The sequence below is a fragment of the Arachis hypogaea genome, chromosome 18 (genome assembly GCF_003086295.3).
Source record: "Arachis hypogaea cultivar Tifrunner chromosome 18, arahy.Tifrunner.gnm2.J5K5, whole genome shotgun sequence".
Taxonomy (NCBI): domain Eukaryota; kingdom Viridiplantae; phylum Streptophyta; class Magnoliopsida; order Fabales; family Fabaceae; genus Arachis; species Arachis hypogaea.
In genome coordinates this window covers 126,553,379-126,573,138 of record NC_092053.1, presented here as the reverse complement: position 1 = coordinate 126,573,138, position 19,760 = coordinate 126,553,379, and the positions used below count along the sequence as shown (strand labels likewise).

At 35.8% G+C, this 19,760-nt stretch overlaps 1 protein-coding gene across 1 annotated transcript; it reads right to left on the bottom strand.

The window, feature by feature from the left end:
• Nucleotides 1–16,916: 16,916 nt before the first annotated feature.
• LOC140181472 (uncharacterized) lies at nt 16,917–17,825 on the bottom strand. The gene has a single exon (XM_072225074.1). The coding sequence runs from the start codon at nt 17,823–17,825 to the stop codon at nt 16,917–16,919; it is 909 nt and encodes a 302-aa protein (XP_072081175.1).
• Between the last annotated feature and the right edge of the window lie 1,935 nt (nt 17,826–19,760).

Below are 19,760 nucleotides of genomic sequence, written 5' to 3'. Positions count from 1 at the left end.
TGTATATGGCACAAATTGTTGGGTGTATGTTTCTGAACTAATATACTGTAATAGTCAGCAGTTGCAACTGTTCTTATATTTGCTTGTCCATGGGTGTATATTGCTTGACCTTGTATATTGATACAAGTTTGAGTGATATCTGACTGATATATATGAGTGTATCTGAATCATATCTATGGGTGTATCTGACTCATATCTATGGGTGTATCTTACTGATATCTATGGGTGTATCTGACTCATATATATGGGTGTATCTTGCTGATATCTATGTGTGTATTTTTCATTTCAGAAAAAATGGCAGCGAGAAACCAAGCTAGAAAAAATGTAAGAATAAATATATGTCTTAGATAAAATCAGTTTTATATAATAGAAATCAGTTTTATATAATTTTATTCTTGTTTACAGCAAACCAAAGACCTTAAGTGTGCAACACATTTGTTAAGTGATAAATTCAAAAACATGAGTGAAGAGAAGAAAACGATTGTGAGGGATTTGGGATTCGGTGGCTTGATGCGCATCCCACCACTAAGGGTGCATCACCAAGTGTTAAGGGAGCTGGCTAACAACTTCAAATTAGGGGAGAACAGATTGGAAACCAGATACGGTTCTTTTAAAATAACACCAAAAAAATAGGTGATGCGCTTGGCATCAACGCAATAGGTAACACGCTAAAAATTATAGATGTATATTAACTGATGCTTGGGTGCATTTTAGTTGATGCTTGGGTGTATTTGAACTAATTTTCATACTATCTTGTTTTCCTTTTTGTAGGAGATCTATTTCCTCAGAAAGTCGATTATAAGAAACTTTCTGAGGATGACAAAGAAATTTTTAGAAGATTCCAGGGTAAGACCCTCAAAAGTCTTACAGATGAGATGATGGATATTGGCGTTGGTAACGAAGAGGATCGCCTAATGTTCAAGAGGATTTTTATCCTCTATATACAGATGGCGTTCCTTTTTACCAACGATAATAAACAAAATCTCGCCTGTGCACCTGGCCCCAATTTTTGAGATGGACACCATAACAGAGCGAAACTGGGGAGGGCATGTTTTGAGTTTTATCGTCAAGGGCATAACCGACTACAAGGAGAAAAAGAAAAAGGCAATTGATGGCTGCCTCTTTGCCCTGATGATAATTTACTTTCATCTTTCTAAAAATAAAGGCAAGAAGAGGGCTGAAAGACCGCCAACACCCTAGATTGCCAACTGGAGTAAGGAGCAGTTGAACGAAAGAATGACGGCGGAAAGAGAGGAAAATATGGTAAGTGAACATAATATGTTGGGAGTATTTTATTTACCTGAATGCTGCTAACTAAAATATCTAATGTTTCAGGGGATTGTAAAGATGGCGCAAACAAGAGAGAAAATGAAAAAAATAGAGAAAAAAGAAAAAAAATAAGAAATAAAAAAAAACAAAAAAAGGAAGGCAAGTTCAACATCGTCTTCGGAGAAAGAAACAACTGATAGTGACAGTTCTACCTCTGAGTCTGAGACTCAAGAAGACTCAGAGGATTCACCAAGAAAACAACCCAGCAAAAAGGGGAAAAAGTAAGTACCATACTTGGGTGTATTTTGTGGAACCATTTGGGTGTATTTTGTTTATGAAGTTGGGTGTATGTTGTTTATTAAATTGGGTGTATTTTGTTTTTTGTGTTGGGTGTATATTGTCCATTCAGTTGGTTGTATCTTGTGTATTCATTTAGGTGTATTTTATATCTTTAGTATGTTCTAAATAATGATTGTTTGCCTTCCAGAATGGACTCCAAAAAAAGAAAGAAGAGTCAAGAGGATTCTGATTCAGAATCTGAATCAACTGATGAGTAATGTTCTGAAATTATTACTCCTTTCTTTTGGCTTAATTATCAAGATCTCATGTATTAACTGAAGTGTCTCTTATTAACTTATAGAAGCGAAGAATCATCACCGGTGAAGAAGCAAAAAAAAGAAAAAGACACAAAGAACACCAAAAAAGTAAGCACTTCTTTGGATAATATTCTGTGATAAAATTAATTTTTTATTTCTGATTCATACTTGTTTTTTCCACCCAGAACACAATCCAAAAAGAAAAAGGTTGTTGAACATTCATCTCCTGAAGAAGATCAATCCTATGATAGGTACAGTACTTCGTAAGCTATATTACCGTCTATCATCATAATTATCTTTGTTAACATCTTCTTTTATGAATGTAGTGACATATATGAAATAGGAAGTGAAGATCTAGATGAATTGTTAATGGAAAACAATGAAAAATCTGCTACAGAGGGGTATGTCTTCTTGGGGTGTATATTTCAGATTTTAGTGTGTTTTCTTTTCTAATAATTGTTTCTTGTTTCGCAGGGAGAAGGAAGCTGACCTGCGATCGATAGAAGGTCGCTATGTCTCCTCTGAAACGTAAGAAGCATTATTTAATAAAATCTTGTTATCATGATTTACCTGTATCATATTTTGTCTGAATAACATGAAATCTGTTTAGAATACCGGACGTGAACTTGGGAAGTGATGATCCTTTCTCTCAAGGACACACAGGACAAAGTAGTGTAAACAGGCCGGCAAAGAGCATATAATTTTTCTTTCAAATAACGTTACTTTTGTTCTTTTATTACCTTCTACATCTAATTCTGTATATATTTTTTTTAGAAAAAAAGCCCTTTATTTTTTTATTCGAGAAAAAAAAGGCATGAAAAAAAAGAAAAAACTGCAAGTATGTAAGTTCTCAAAAAACAAAGCCTGTCTTTCTTTTGAATTGTTCAGGTGTATTTTTTGACTTTCTTTGGGTGTATTTTAGGTTGAGTCTAGTTCAAGAGTCAGCCAGTGAGCCGACTGATTCGAATATAATGGTTGTGAGGGAAGAGACACCGTCGGAAGGGCTTGCAATGTGAGTTTTTCAAGAATATTTCAACCTTATAACCTTATTATTTTCAAAGGCGTTGTTAACCTTTCATTTTTCTTCTTGTTTAGAGTTCCGATTCAAGTTTTTGTGCCAGTGTCCTAAACAACCACTGTGCCGGAATTTGAAGAAACACCTGAGACAGATTTTGAACCAACCCCTCTGCTACAAATTGAAGGAACTACAAAAACGTAAGAAATAGTATTGGGTGTATATTTGTTTAGAGTTTTGGTGTATATTGGGTTACAGTTCGGGTGTATATTTGGTTACAGTTTGGGTGTATATTGTTCCTGAATAGTTTTTTTTATGCCATGATTAATTTTTGTAACTGTGCAGCACTCCTGAACCCCCCCCCCCCCAACAACTTGAAGAAAGCACACCCACACTTCCCCCAGCTCCATCTAAAATGTAAGTTCATCAGAGTAAAATCAATCTTTGCTTATCATCTGTATATTATTACTCTTATAATACGTTATACATGATCACGCAGTTATCCAGCCGCAGAAGACGCTGCTGCGCTGATGATGATGGCACGGACAACATCATATGTTCCTAAAACAGATCCAATGCCATCATTCAGCCTTGGCTTGACTGATTCAAGCCAAGAAGAAGCAGCAATGCAGGAGGGAGCGTCAACGCAGGAGGCAGACAGGGCAAAAACTCCAGAAACTGCAAATTTGCTAGAACAATTAGAGGATTTGGTACAAAAAATAGCAAGCAGTGTGGCGAAAGAAGAAAGTAAAAGTCCACAAATTCAAAAGGAGATTGGCGGAGAAAGTTATGGGAAGTTTGAAACTCCTGCGGGAATAAATCAGAATACGGGTGATATGAAAGAGAAGTGCTACATCTGGGCGACGCGAGTGAAGACATACGCAGATGGCAAAACTAACGAGTTTGACAACGTGTGCACTCTGATTGCCCAAGATAAATACATATTGTCTAGAATGCATCTTGCATCGCTCGAGGCAGGAAGTTATATAGAAGCTGAGGTAATATTAGAATAACATTAATGTTTTTACACCAAAGTTAACTGCATTGTTTATTAATGTAAATTGATTTCGGCATATATTTCTAGATTGTATCTGCCATGTGCCTCATCCTCAACCAGAAAAATGATAAAAGGTTTCGAGAACAAGTATACTGTCTCCCCCCTGATATTGTGGTAAGTGTTACTTCTACGATTTTTGGGTGTATTTTCTTTATTCCTTAGGGTGTGTATTCTCTGATCAACTGGGTCTATTTTTGTATTCATTTGGGTGTATTTTTTACGTTCAATTGGGTGTAAGTTGTGTAGTCATTTGGGTGTATTTTAGTTGATGCTTGGGTGTATTTGAACTGATTTTCATACTATGTTGTTTTCCTTTTTGTAGGAGATATATTTCCTCAGAAAGTCGATTATAAGAAACTTTCTGAGGATGACAAAGAAATTTTTAGAAGATTCCAGGGTAAGACCCTCAAAAGTCTTACAGATGAGATGATGGATATTGGCGTTGGTAACGAAGAGGATCGCCTAATGTTCAAGAGGATTTTCATTCTCTATATACAGATGGCGTTCCTTTTACCAACGACAATAAACAAAATCTCGCCTGTGCACCTGGCCCCAATTTTTGAGATGGACACCATAACAGAGCGAAACTGGGGAGGGCATGTTTTGAGTTTTATCATCAAACCGACTACAAGGAGAAAAAGAAAAGGCAATTGATGGCTGCCTCTTTGCCCTGATGATAATTTACTTTTATCTTTCTAAAAATAAAGGCAAGAAGTGGGCTGAAAGACCGCCAAAACCCTGGATTGCCAACTGGAGTAAAGAGCAGTTGGACGAAAGAATGACGGCGGAAAGAGAGGAAAATATGGTAAGTGAACAGAATATGTTGGGTGTATTTTATTTACCTGAATGTTGCTAACAAAAATATCTAATGTTTCAAGGGATTGTAAAGATGGCGCAAACAAGAGAGAAAATGAAAAAAAATAGAGAAAAAACAAAAAAAACAAGAAATAAAAAAACAAAAAAAGGAAGGCAAGTTCAACATCGTCTTCGGAGAAAGTAACAACTGATAGTGACAGTTCTACCTCTGAGTTTGAGACTCAAGAAGACTCAGAGGATTCACCAAGAAACAACCCAGCAAAAAGGGGAAAAAGTAAGTACCATACTTGGGTGTATTTTCTTTATCGAGTTGGGTGTATTTTGTGGAACCATTTGGGTGTATTTTGTTTATGAAGTTGGGTGTATGTTATTTATTAAGTTGGGTGTATTTCGTTTGTTGTGTTGGGTGTATATTGTCCATTCAGTTGGTTGTATCTTGTGCATTCATTTGGGTGTATTTTATATCTTTAGTATGTTCTAAATAATGATTGTTTGCCTTCCAGAATGGACTCCAAAAAAGAAAGAAGAGTCAAGAGGATTCTGATTCAGAATCTGAATCAACTGATGAGGAATGTTCTGAAATTATTACTCCTTTCTTTTGGCTTAATTATCAAGATCTCATGTATTAACTGAAGTGTCTCTTATTAACTTATAGAAGCGAAGAATCATCACCGGTGAAGAAGCAAAAAAAAGAAAAAGACACAAAGAACACCAAAAAAGTAAGCACTTCTTTGGATAATATTCTGTGATAAAATTAATTTTTTATTTCTGATTCATACTTGTTTTTTCCACCGAGAACACAATCCAAAAAGAAAAAGGTTGTTGTTGAACATTCATCTCCTGAAGAAGAACAATCCTATGATAGGTACAGTACTTCGTAAGCTATATTACCGTCTATCATCATAATTATTTTTGTTAACATCTTCTTTTATGAATGTAGTGACAGATATGAAATAGGAAGTGAAGATCTAGATGAATTGTTAATGGAAAACAATGAAAAATCTGCTGCAGAGGGGTATGTCTTCTTGGGGTGTATATTTCAGATTTTAGTGTGTTTTCTTTTCTAATAATTGTTTCTTGTTTCGCAGGGAGAAGGAAGCTGACCTGCGATCGACAGAAGGTCGCTATGTCTCCTCTGAAACGTAAGAAGCATTATTTAATAAAATCTTGTTATCATGATTTACCTGTATCATATTTTGTCTGAATAACATGAAATCTGTGTAGAATACCGGACGTGAACTTGGGAAGTGATGATCCTTCCTCTCAAGGACACACAGAACAAAGTAGTGTAAACAGGACGGCAAAGAGCATGTAATTTCTCTTTCAAATAACCGTTACTTTTGTTCTTTTATTACCTTCTACTTCTAATTCTGTATATATTTTTTTTTAGAAAAAAAAGCCCTTTATTTTTTTATTCGAGAAAAAAAAGGCAGGAAAAAAAAGCAAAATCTGCAAGTATGTAAGTTCTCAAAAAACAAAGCCTGTCTTTCTTTTGAATTGTTTGGATGTATTTTTTGACTTTTTTTGGGTGTATTTTAGGTTGAGTCTGGTTCAAGAGTCAGCCAGTGAGCCGGCTGATTCGAATATAATGGTTGTGAGGGAAGAGACACCGTCGGAAGGGCTTGCAATGTGAGTTTTTCAAGAATATTTCAACCTTATAACCTTATTATTTTCAAAGGCGTTGTTAACCTTTCATTTTTCTTCTTGTTTAGAGTTCCGATTCAAGTTTTTGTGCCAGTGTCCCAAACAACCACTGTGCCGGAATTTGAAGAAACACCTGAGACAAATTTTGAACCAACCCCTCTGCTACAAATTGAAGGAACTACAAAAACGTAAGAAATAGTATTGTGTGTATATTGTTTAGAGTTTGGGTGTATATTGGGTTACAGTTCGGGTGTATATTTGGTTACAGTTTGGGTGTATATTATTCCTGAATAGTTTTTTTTACGCCATGATTAATTTTTGAAACTATGCAGCACTCCTGAACCCCCCCCCCCAACAACTTGAAGAAAGCACACCCACACTTCCCCCAGCTCTATCTAAAATGTAAGTTCATCAGAGTAAAATCAATCTTTGCTTATCATCTGTATATTATTACTCTTATAATACGTTATACATGATCACGCAGTTATCCAGCCACAGAAGACGCTGCTGCGCTGATGATGATGGCACGGACAGCATCATATGTTCCTAAAACAGATCCAATGCCATCATTTAGCCTTGGCTTGACTGATTCAAGCCAAGAAGAAGCAGCAATGCAGGAGGGAGCGTCAACGCAGGAGGCAGACAGGGCAAAAACTCCAAAAACTGCAAATTTGCTAGAACAATTAGAGGATTTGGTACAAAAAATAGCAAGCAGTGTGGCGAAAGAAGAAAGTAAAAGTCCACAAATTCAAAAGGAGACTGGCGGAGAAAGTTCTGGGAAGTTTGAAACTCCTGCGGGAATAAATCAGAATACGGGTGATATGAAAGAGAAGTGCTACATCTGGGCGACGCGAGTGAAGACATACGCAGATGGCAAAACTAACGAGTTTGACAACGTGTGCACTCTGATTGCCCAAGATAAATACATATTGTCTGGAATGCACCTTGCATCGCTCGAGGCAGGAAGTTATATAGAAGCTGAGGTAATATTAGAATAACATTAATGTTTTTACACCAAAGTTAACTGCATTGTTTATTAATGTAAATTGATTTCGGCATATATTTCTAGATTGTATCTACCATGTGCCTCATCCTCAACTAGAAAAATGATAAAAGGTTTCGAGAACAAGTATACTGTCTCCCCCCTGATATTGTGGTAAGTGTTACTTCTACGATTTTTGGGTGTATTTTCTGTATTCCTTAGGGTGTATATTCTCTGATCAACTGGGTCTATTTTTGTATTCATTTGGGTGTATTTTTTACGTTCAATTGGGTGTAAGTTGTGTAGTCATTTGGGTTTATTTAAAGTATTCACTTGGATGTATTTTCAGTATTTCATTTGTTGCTTTACAATTGTTGCAGAATATGGCTATTTCGAAGCACCCAAACGATGAATTCATATCACCTAAAACCAATAAAGAATTCAGGGTGGAAGACTACCCAATGTTTATTCCCTTCATAGATGCAAAAAAATTAACTTCGCATCGATATGTAAGTTTTCATTTGTAAAATTTGTTAGTACCGTTCTTTACTTATATGCCAAATAAAATAACACACTGTTGAAATGTGGCAATCCTTCAGATTTTTGCGCCTGTTTGCTACTCAGGCCATTGGTGGTTATGGGTGATTGATACAACAAAGCGGAGATTTTATATACTTGACCCGTTACACAAGAAAGCTCCAAGCAATGAGAGAAAGCAGCTTAATAAATTTACTGTAAGTTGGCTCTGTGTTCTTTATTTTAATAGATAGGTGTATTTCAATTCAATATAAGGTATATGTATGTTTTGCTTTGGGTGTAAGTATGTTCTCCTTTGGATGTATTTCATTCGGGTGTATTACTGATTTGTTTTGTTTTTTAAGGGATATGTAATTTCAAGAATTAGAGCATATGCCGGCGGGGCACCTCTGAAGAAAAAGGAGAATGAGTTGGAAATTAAAGTAACATACGTTAATATCTCAGGCCAAAAATTAAGGTATAAATTTGTGACTCTGAACATTAAACTTTCCTAAATGAGATTTGTAATTTATTTTCTTCGTTTTCAGCTATGACTGTGCTATTTACGTTATGAAGTGGCTTGAGTTAATTGAGCCCGAAAACATTAAAAGGGCGAAGTATGAATGGGATAATTGGCCACAGGTAACTGTCTTTAAAACTATATAACTCTATATTACTTTACTGAATTAATATTGTTGTTTAAACAGAATATACTTTTTAATTGTAGGACGAGGTGGACCACTATAGAGTAGAATATGCTTCGCGGATACTATTCAGTGAAATGAATAAAGAGAGAGATCAAGAAATTAGAGCGAGTAATGCAATAAGACTGTCCAAGCCATCCTCACTATTATTGAGTCCATTTTGTCAGATAAATTCTACTGATATAGAAACTGAGTAATCTAACTGCTAGCTAGTTTGTAAATTGAACAAATGCTGTAAAAATTTGCCATTTATAAACAACTTCTATTCAATGGAATTTTTTTCCATAGTTAAACTGTCTGTGCTGTTAAACTATCTGTGCTGTATTCAAAAGCTCTGTATTACAGGTGGTAAAATATGAAGGAAAACATCAAGGCAGATCTAAACACAAATTATAAACTTTTACACCGAACGGAAGTTTAATATACACCCAATATTGCTTAAACATACACCCAAACTATCTGTGCTGTATTCAAAATGTATGAATTACAGGTACTATAATATGAAGAAAAACATCAAATCAAATATACACCCATAACCTGTGATTTTTTACACCCAAAGAAAGTTGAATATACACCCTGAGATCTACCCCCCTGATGATTTGAGCCTAAAACCCTGAACCCTAAACACTTAAAACCTAAACCCTTACCCCTAACCTGTAAACCCTAAAAACCTAAACCCTAAATATATGTATCTATATGTAAAATGTGAATCACAAGAAAATTTACAAAAATACACCCAAAAGAACAGTGCTTTTACACTCATATTCTGTAACTATACACCCAAAGAGTTATCCCCTGCTGCTGGTATCCTGAACTGATAATTCATAACATGTCCTTGATATTGGCTGGAATTTGAATACACCACTGATGCAGCATCAAACAAGTTTATCTAAATATAACAAACTCACATATTAGCTAAACTATTAACGAGAAAAATAAACTCAATCACCACAAATTTAAAGAACATTACTTTTACCTCGCTTAAAACTTTCGTTTTCTTCTTCTTTGTGGCATTTGCAATCTGTTTGTCCAACTTTGAACCTAGCCTATTTTTTGGACGTCCTCTTGTTCGAATCCTTGGCGGGCTTTGAAGCTCGTTAACGGATTCCAAGTTGGCGTCTTCGTGGGATAAAGAACATATCCCCTTCCTTTTGGCTTTTAATGATTCCATCTCAGCCATGACGTTATCGTACGCACGGTGCAGAATTGCAGTTAGCTCCTCCGATTCGGATGCAAATTCGCAAATATTTTGCGAACGAAAAACTAATTGGTCAAACTTCTTGCTTCTTGGCTCCAACAGTGGCTCGTCGTGGCTTCTCTTGATGTGTGTGTGTCACCTCTTTACCTTCTTGCTCCATCGTTCCAGTATATATCTAGGTGACACTTGGCTTACTCGTTCAAAGCTTAACACGCTTAGTGCGTGATGGCATAGTATCTCTCTTGACTCGAATAATAAGCATTGGCATTTTACCTCGGCTGCTACTGAGTCGTAAGTAACCACAAACTTGTTAAATATTGAGCTGGAAACTTGTTCTCTGACTTCGTATACTGAATAGCCTAGAGCGGAATTCGTTAATCTGGTGATGCAATTTGCCTTTCCTCTGAATTGCGCTTGGACTTCCCTAAACTTTTGATGAGTGTACACATCTTGAAACTGAGCTTCAATGAAGGATTTGGTTGCACACGATATGACCGTATGAAAATCTGCAGCATCTGATTCTCTCTCTGCTTGCTCCCTGCTTCCGAGGCAATTATCGTATTGTTTGACGAACTGAATAAGCGAGCTGTTCCGGGTGATAAACTTGTTAAAAAATGAATGCATGCTCTCTCTCCTTTGTGTGCTTCTCATCCCTGGCCAGAAGTGGTGATCCAGATAGATAGGAACCCATATATGACGGTCTTCATACAGATCTGCAGAATACACCCAAACACAGACTATAAATACACCCGAAAAAACATGCAATTTACACCTCTGCTGCAGATTTTTAACAAACATTATCTGAAAGCCACTTGTTGTCCACAAGACCAAAATTCAGCAGAAAATCATTCTAATTCCTATCGAATGAGTCTTTGCTATGAGAGTTCCAAACAACTTGGCTCATTTCTTATTCAATATCTGCATGTCCCTTGTACCCGTTTAATTTGCTTGGTATCTTCTTCATGATGTGCCAAATACACCAATGGTGAATTGTTGTTGGCATACAGGCCTCTAAAGCCCTTCTCATTGATGCGCATTGATCGGTGAGAAACCCTTTCGGAGCGTTTCCTCCCATGCAACGAAGCCAACATTGAAATAACCATTTGAATGATTCAATTTCTTTGTTTTTCATCAAAGAGCATCCGAGAAGTGTTGACTGACCGTGGTGATTCACCCCGACAAAAGAACCACAAACCAAATTATACCTGAAACAAATTACCATAGTGCAGAATGCAAAATCATTAGGTACACCCAACAAATGCTTCGTATACACCCAAAAAAACAGCCAATATACACCTCTGCTGCGGATTCATAAAAATACATTAATTTAGCATCATAAACAGGGACAGTTTGTTACCGGTTTGTATTGTAGGTGGTGTCAAATGAAATAACGTCTCCGAAATACTCAAAGGCAGCTCTACTTCTTGCATCGGCCCAAAAAGCCAGCTTAATCGATTGATCCTCCTCAAGTTCAAGCTCAAAAAAAAATTCTGATTCTTCTCTTTCATTCTTAACAAATATTTCCCGAATTCCCTTGCATCTTCTTGTTCGGAAACATTCTGTACTTCCCTGGTAATGTAATTCCTCACATCCTTTTTGATAAAATTTAACTCGCGGTGACCCCCGGCAGCCGCAACAAATGATTGGTAGATTTTGCTTGGTCTGATACCGGCCTCCTCGTTATTCTCTATTGTACGACGAATGGACATGCTTAGTTCCCTGTGCTGTTTGAGCATTTCTGCTTTACTTGGACAGCAGAGGTGTGAATGATCCAGCACAACCTTTGAAATGATCCAAGCACTGACATCCTTCAATGTGTGTATATAAATTCTTGCAGGACAGTTTAAACCGGCTGTCGGATTAGTCTTCTCGGTCAGAGATATTTTAGATTTCCATTTTCTCTCTCTGCTACATGTAATCAATTGATTCTTAATCTCGTTTCCCTTCCTATTTGTGCTCCGAACTCTTGTAGAAAAACATGCAGCCTTGGCGTAGTTCCTGTAAAATTTTCCAGCATCTTCAAGGATGGTAAAGGTCATTCCAACCTTCGGAACAAACTGGTCATCAACAACAGAGAGAGGCTGCAGAATACACCATGTCAAAAACTAAAAATACACCCAATCATGTCTGATATAATACACCCGAACCGCAACAACTCAACTAAAATGACAATAAAAGCCATAAACTGTAAATACACAGGCTGCAGAATACACCATGTCAAAAACTAAAAACACACCCAATCATGTCTGATATAATACACCCGAACAACAACAACTCAGTTAAAATAACAGAAAAAGTAGTAAACTGTAAATACACCCACACTTCCCGCAAAAATACACCCAAAAAAGTTCTGATCTACACATGATCGTCTGCTATAAATTCCAGATAATTAATCAAAACTAATACATTATATTCAATCCACAGATTTATCTTCATGCATTATTTTGACAGTCAACGTTCACGAATTATTCACTTACACAATGCTATACAAATTACTGCAACAAAATTCATAGTAATCCTATGTAAATCAAACCTCAGGAACTTCGTTAGATTCAAATTCATAATCCACTTCGCCTGGATTCAGCTGACAATCTGAGGTTGAATAATCCATTATCTTCAAAACGAGTTCAAACTTTGATTTCAGAAAACAAAAAATCAAATAGAAAACGAAGCTGGAGTTACAGAGAGAGGAACTAACGTAAATGACGAAGAAGAAACGAGTGAGAAAGGAGGGGAAAAGAACGATCGAAGAAACCAGGGGAAGCTTCGCGAGAAGAAGAACGAGCAAATCTGCAAATAACGAAAACGAAGAAGGAAACAAATCTTTTAAATTTGATAGTTAGATATACGCGAGATCTCTATATAGCGCGTGTATACAACGTAACCCTTGGAGCGCGTTTTGGGGTTTTATTTGTTAATGAACTTGTAAACCATACAAGTCATTAGGGCTTGTATGCAGAGCTTTCCTGTTTTAGAAAACAAATAACTATAGTTATCAAAATCGAATCATACTAACAGATTCGATAAAAAAATTGATGAATTAATAGTCTGATCAGTTGTAATTGAAAAAAAAATGTTCTTAGACATCTAGGTTAAGATAAGATAAATTGTTAGAAAATTATTTTAATTTTTTAATTTGTTTGTGAGTAATATATATATATTAATTATAATAACAAATTATATTATTTTAAATTAAATGACCTATATAATAGTGATCTCATTTATTGTTATAAATGATAAATTGAATAAGTCATAATTACTTTTAATTTGGAATTAAATGAGAATAAAATCAGATATTATCTTTTGTTCTTTAGATAATTATCTTTTAAATTTTAGATATATTATCTTTTGGACTTTAGATACTATTTTATTTGGGTTTTAGGGTTTAATGGGTGTCATGCTCAAATATAAATAGTGCCTTCGGGGTTTTGATCCCCAACATACCAAAGCCGCTTTTGTGCTCTTTCCCCATCAAAAGAGTTGCAATTCAGTCGCCCAAGAATACAAAAAGCTTTGGTTGAGAAAGATCGAAAAAACCATAAGATCCAAATCCTTCCATCAATTTCTTACTTTTATAAATAAATGTAAGCTTCAGCATTATGATATATTTTTGGTTATGATATATTTTTGATGATTTAATATAGATGATCTAGGTTAATAAAATTATTTATTCCAACAAGTAATATCAGAACCATCCATAATTTAGTCATAAAAAATATTTGATTTTATTTTGTTGGATCAATATATATACATATGAGTTGTTTACATTATATAAAAAATTGTTGCACGCTTAATAAAATTATGCATCAATACGTATATATGCATTATATATATATATATATATATATATATATATATATATATATATATATATATATATATATATATATATATATATATATATATATATATATATATATATATATATATATATATATTTTACATGTTACGCATATATGTAGAGTTAGAGAGTCCAATTTGACTGTTGTAGTCTTACCCATAAGTGCATAGGTATATATGAAATGACTAAATTAAAATTTAATAGTAGAAAACTTGATATTTATAGGTTAAAATATTTCTTTTATTTTTGGGCTAAACATATATATATGAAAAGAGATAATAATAATAATAATAATAATAATAATAATAATAATAATAATAATAAGTAATGAGTGTTTTGAAAGAATGTGTATAAAATATTCAAAATTTGCATAATACAATAAGATTAACATTGGCTTATATTAGAAAACATTAATTTTAAGACTTTAATTTGTTCATTTATTTTTTAGTAATACTTTAATTGATTTTTATTTTTTAATAAATTTTTTTTGGACAAAGTAGTTTTTAACAAAAAAAAAATTGGTTTTTAATTTTTTAGAATATAAGAGATATTAGGAGTTTTTATTTAAAGAAAAAATATTTTTTAATTTGTGTTAAAAAGAACAAACTTACTATTATGCATATTATTTGTTAATTTTGTGGATAGTTTTATTTCACAAATAATCTTATTTTGCTGAAATATAATATAATATAATATAATTTAAATTTTGTATTTTAATTCACATTCAATAAAAATTATATTTTTATAAATTTATTTTTAAAACAAATCTGTAATGATTTCTTAAGTTTTATTATAAATCATCATTTAATTTATTATCATCCATAGAACCATTACCGAAATTTTTTATTTTGATTAAATACACTTAACATATAGTCCTACATATAACATATGAATTTAAAGTTAGGATTTTTAGAGTTTGAACTAACATATAATAATATCTAAACATTTGCTTCTTTTTTTTTTCTCAAAGATATATTTTATTGCATAAAAGAACTTTATACCTAGAGTACATTATGTTCTCCTGGAGTACATTATGTCAAGACAAAGGAATTTTTCAATCGAGATGTTAAATAAAAATAATCTAATGGATAAAGGAGAGAAAGAAAACAATTAAGAAAGAAAGAAGTTCCAAAGTGCTAGTTACTACTGTTCATAGAGAAGGTGGTCTGAGAAAATGATATCGCCGGTATTCCTCCTCCAACAATATTGCCTGAGACAGAATTTTCCCAGGTTCCTGGCGTTGGTCCTCGAAGACTAAAGCGTTCCGCGCCAACCAAATCTGCCATAGAAGGTAAGTGTTCCACCTGAGCACTTTTGATTCTGAAATTGGGTTTGGATTTTTTAGCTTCCATGAATTGACTCCACCAATCCCAAGCTTTTAGGTTAGGGTCGCGGGGAATAGTGCTAGCTACGGGTAGCTGTTCCAAATTTGAAGAACTTCTGGGCAGAAGACAATGGCATGCATCGGTGTCTCCGGCTCCGATTGACAGCGGGGACAAAGGCTGCTAACATGTGGTAATTTCTCGTTCAATTTTGCTTTAACTGCAATGCCTTCATGGGCTAATCTCCAAGCAAATAATTTGACCTTTGGTGTTACTCTCATTTTCCATAAGGTCTTCCACATTTCTGAGTCTGCATATCGGGGATGGAGTGAATTCATTGGGGTGAAAGAATTGGTATGCTATACTATACCCAGATTTTACCGAGTACTCTCCTGAGTTGTTATTGCACCATATAATCGAGTCTTCCTCTTCTGTGATAGGAATTTGTTGAATTTACTGAGCTGTGTCAAGTGGGAAGGCTTCCATAAGGAGTTGTTGATTCCATTCTCCCTCGGCTGTGATTAGCTGTCTAACCCAGGTATGTGATTCATCTCTGCATTCATTAACTGTAATGCGAAATGGTGGTTGGTCCCCAAACCATGGGTCTTCTATGATTCTGACAGATCCCTGAGTTGAAACTTTGCACTTAACTCCTTTCTCTAAAATTTTCCTTCCTTCCAAAAGACTCTGCCATTGGCTTCTAGATAGGATCTGTATCTGAAGTACTTATTCTTGAAGATTTTGTAGAAAAGAGAATGTGGTTTAGTCATCAGCCTCCATCCTTGTTTAGCTAACATGGCTAGATTGAATGCCTTTAGGTCCTTAAACTCCATACCCCCGAAATTCTTTTCTCCGGTCATAGTGTCCCAACTAATCCATTGCATCTTCTGTCCCCACCAAAATTGCATCATCATTCGGTGCAGTTCATCCAAGAGGGTATCTGGGAGTTTGAAACAGCCCAAAGTATAAATTGGTATAGTTGAACCCACTGCTTTGATCAACACCACCCTTCCACTAGCAGATAGAAATGATTTCTTCCAATGCGAGAGCTTCTTTGTCACCTTCTCTTTTATAAAAGCAAATGTTTCTTTTTTGGATCTGTGTACTATGGAGGGTAGCCCCAAATATTTATCCTGCGTCCCAATATTTGGGACTTCCAAAGATGCAGCTAGTTCAATTTTGATGGGTAAAGGGGTGTTTTTGCTGAAAAACACAGCAGACTTGGAGAAATTAATTTGTTGTCCACTTAGTCTGCCATATAGTTGGAGAATTTGGGATAGATTAGAGCAGTTGTATTGGGTAGCTTTACAAAATAAGAGTGAATCATCGGCAAATAGGAGATGATGAATAGTCGGACATCTACTGTTTAATCGCAGTCCTTGAAAGAGGTTATTCTGTTCTCCTTTGTGGAGCAGATAGGATAGACCCTCTGCGTAGAAAAGAAATAGATATGGTGAGAGGGGGTCTCCTTGTCTGAGACCCCTACTTGGTTTGAAAAAACCAGTTGGTGTACCATCCACAATAACAGAATAGGATATAGTAGAGACACAAGCCTTCATCCATTCAATCCACTTTGAGCAAAAACCCAACTTCTTCATAATAAACCACATAAAACTCTATTCCACCCTATCATATACCTTACTCATATCAACCTTTATCGCCATGTCGTTTCCCCATGGGTTTTATTCTTTAGAAAATGCATGCATTCATGAGCCACAAGAATATTGTCGCTAATGAGTCTTCCCCGAATAAAAGCACTCTGATTGTCGCTTATTAACATACTCATAAAAGATTGAAGTCGATGAACTAGAACTTTCGAGATAATTTTGTAGAAGACTGTGCTGAGACTGATTGGTCAAATTTGATTCATAAAAGTAGCTTGAGTCACTTTAGGTATCAAACAAATTTGGGTGTGGTTAAATCCCTTTAGAATACTGCTGCCACTAAAAAAACTTCTCACAGCCTTGCATACATCCCCTCTAATCCTGCTCCAATAGAACTGATAAAATTTTGCGGTGAATCCGTCGTTTCCTGGGCGGCTTCTGCATTAATGGAAAATGCAGCCCTTTTAATTTCATCATCTGAGACTGGTTTAGTTAGACTCCTATTCATTTCAGAAGAAACTTTGACTCTAAGTTTGGTGAAAAATTGAGAGGGATCTTCTGGATTATTGCTTTCAAATAGATCAACAAAAAACCTCTGTGCCCTGTTGCCAATTGCCTCGGGTGTGGTGCACCAATTCCCCTCTTCATCCTCTAATTTCCATATCTTGTTTCTTCTGTTTCTGGACTGGTTTTTTGCATGAAAAAATTTGGTATTTTGATCTCCCCATTTTAGCCAGCTCACTCTTGATTTTTCTTTCCAGTAGCGTTCCTCACTAATGTGGGCGGCAGCTAGTTCATCTTCTAATAATAGAATCTGTTTTTTGTCTGCTATTGTTGGGTCTGCCTTGGCCACTGATAATAGCGCTTTCAGCTCATCTATCTTCTTTTTAGAGTTACTTGTTCCAGCTGATTGCCATTTAACTAGTTCATGTCTGCACTTTTTTAATTTCTGAAATAGTTGGTACATTGATGAACCTGGAAAAGAAGTCAGCAATGTCTCAGATACAATTTTATCAACCTCTGCCATTCCACACCATCTCTCTTGAAATCTGAAGCGCCTCTTGCCCTTATGTGTTGTCTGGTTAGTGCACATCAAGAGCGGTCTGTGGTTTGATCCTGTGTCTTCTAAGTAAGTGACATTGGCCCAAGGATACTCCTCTCTTAGTTTAGAAGATAGGAGTCCTCGGTCTAGTTTTTCTCGAATAGCACTATCTTGGCAACTTCGGTTCCACCAGGTAAACTTATCACCATTAAAACCCATATCTATCAATTGTCCTCTGTTGATAAAGTCTTGGAAAGATTGGATTGATTGAGCTGATTTCTCCCTTCCTCCCTGTTTTTCTTGATTAGAAAAAATTGCATTGAAATCACCAATTATTAAGTGCCGTTCTCCCCTATTCTCCATAAGATTTAGCAGCACCTCATATTGGTTATTGCGAATGTGATCAGAGCTGTGTAAATGTACTGCAAAGACTTCCCAAATCAGCTGTCTTTCTTGATCCTCTATGGAAAAAAGGATGAAAAACTCCTCAGCTTTTACCACTTCCACCTTTACACCCTCTTTCTATGCAAGCGCTAGTCCACTAGCCGTTTCATTAGGATTCACAATGAAGATTTTCTGATAACCACAATTTCTCAACTGTCTTTCAACATAAGAGGGTTGTTGTTTAGTTTCACACAAAAACAACACCTCTGGGGAATGGAAATTCTTAATCCCTTTGATGTTGTGAACTGTCAGGGGTTTTCTCAAACCCCGACAATTCCACATGAGCATCTTCATGGCCCTTGGGGTGCCGCTTTTGGGATGGCACCCTGTAGCCCTTCAGAAACCTCAATTGCATAACCAGTTCCTTCATGGTCTGTCACCTTTTCTCTTTGCTCAGAGCTCCTTTTTACTCCAATGATTGGTTCGATAGAATCCCTCACCTTCGTCCTTCTTGCTAGCTGTTTGATTTTCTGTTTCTTCTTGCACCTTTCTGAACTTTCATCATTGGTTCCCAGTTGAAAGCCTCCTATTTCTCCTATATTTAGCTCTCCCCCAATTCCTCCTACGCTCTGGTTAGCTTCAGTACCAGATAGCAGTGGTAGATTTTTCATGTTATGATTCTGCTTTGTGGTGTTATAGGAATTGTGTATAGGTGGTAGGTTTGTGTGTTCTTTTGGGGCTATGTTATTGTGAGAGAAAGGAGTATATTTTGGGTTGGATAATAATAGTTGAGAAAAACTCTTCAATAGGCTCACTGGTGTAGGCTTACTATCTGGGTGAATTGACCTGACTTCCTTTCTTCTATGATTAGGGTAGGCATTCTCCTTAGTTTCATCAATTCTCCAGCCAAGTTGATCTGCCCTTAACTCCTTATTCCATCTTTCTTCCACTTCCTGGTTTATTTCTGAGATCTCCAAATAATTAGCACAGTTTCTAGTTTCATGTCCAATGTGTCCACAGAAGCCACAGTAAATCCCAATTTTCTCGTACTTCAGCATGATTTCAAACATAATTTTGTCAGGGCTTGATACCTTAATTAACTGTCGAAGAGTTCTGGTTACATCTAAGTTGACTCTCACTTTCATAATCCTATCCTCCTTCCCTCTCATCAAGAAGGAATCCACCTCCACTACCTCCCCCAATCTCTGCCCTATCCTCATCGCTGCTGTTCTGGTTTTGCAAAATTTTGGCATTCCCCACATTTGAATCCATACTGGAATTCTTGTATAGTCCTCTTCTTCCACCTTCATATTAGGACTCCACCGTTTTAAATGTATCATAAATTGTCTGAACAACCATGGAGACCCCTTTCCACCTGGATAACATCAGCTTCTTTATTAAAGAAAAATTAAAAAATATTCTCTCCGTATGATTTAACTCGGAATCCCTCTGGATAATTCCAAATTGTAGTAAAAGCACCCTCCATTGTACCACTACTAAATCCCTTATCCGCCATTAATCTCCCTATCAAACTTTTTGCACAAGTTTCAATCCCTTCCCTCATATCTTCCACTTCAAGGTTCACGATCTCTTCCACTTCTTCTACTGGAAAATTAGGATTTTGAGTTCCACGTACCTCTCTTGCTGCCATGTAGAATTTGTGTAGAAGAAGATAGAAGAGTCAAAGAAAAGAAGATCCTCACAATGATTTGTGCTTATGACTTACTGATTGAAGAAAAATTTTAGAATCACAAAAAACTCTAGCAGAGT

Excerpts from the sequence above, each read along its gene's own strand:
- LOC140181472 (XM_072225074.1), bottom strand. The coding sequence starts at position 17,825 with ATGGGTTTTAATGGTGATAAGTTTACCTGGTGGAACCGAAGTTGCCAA.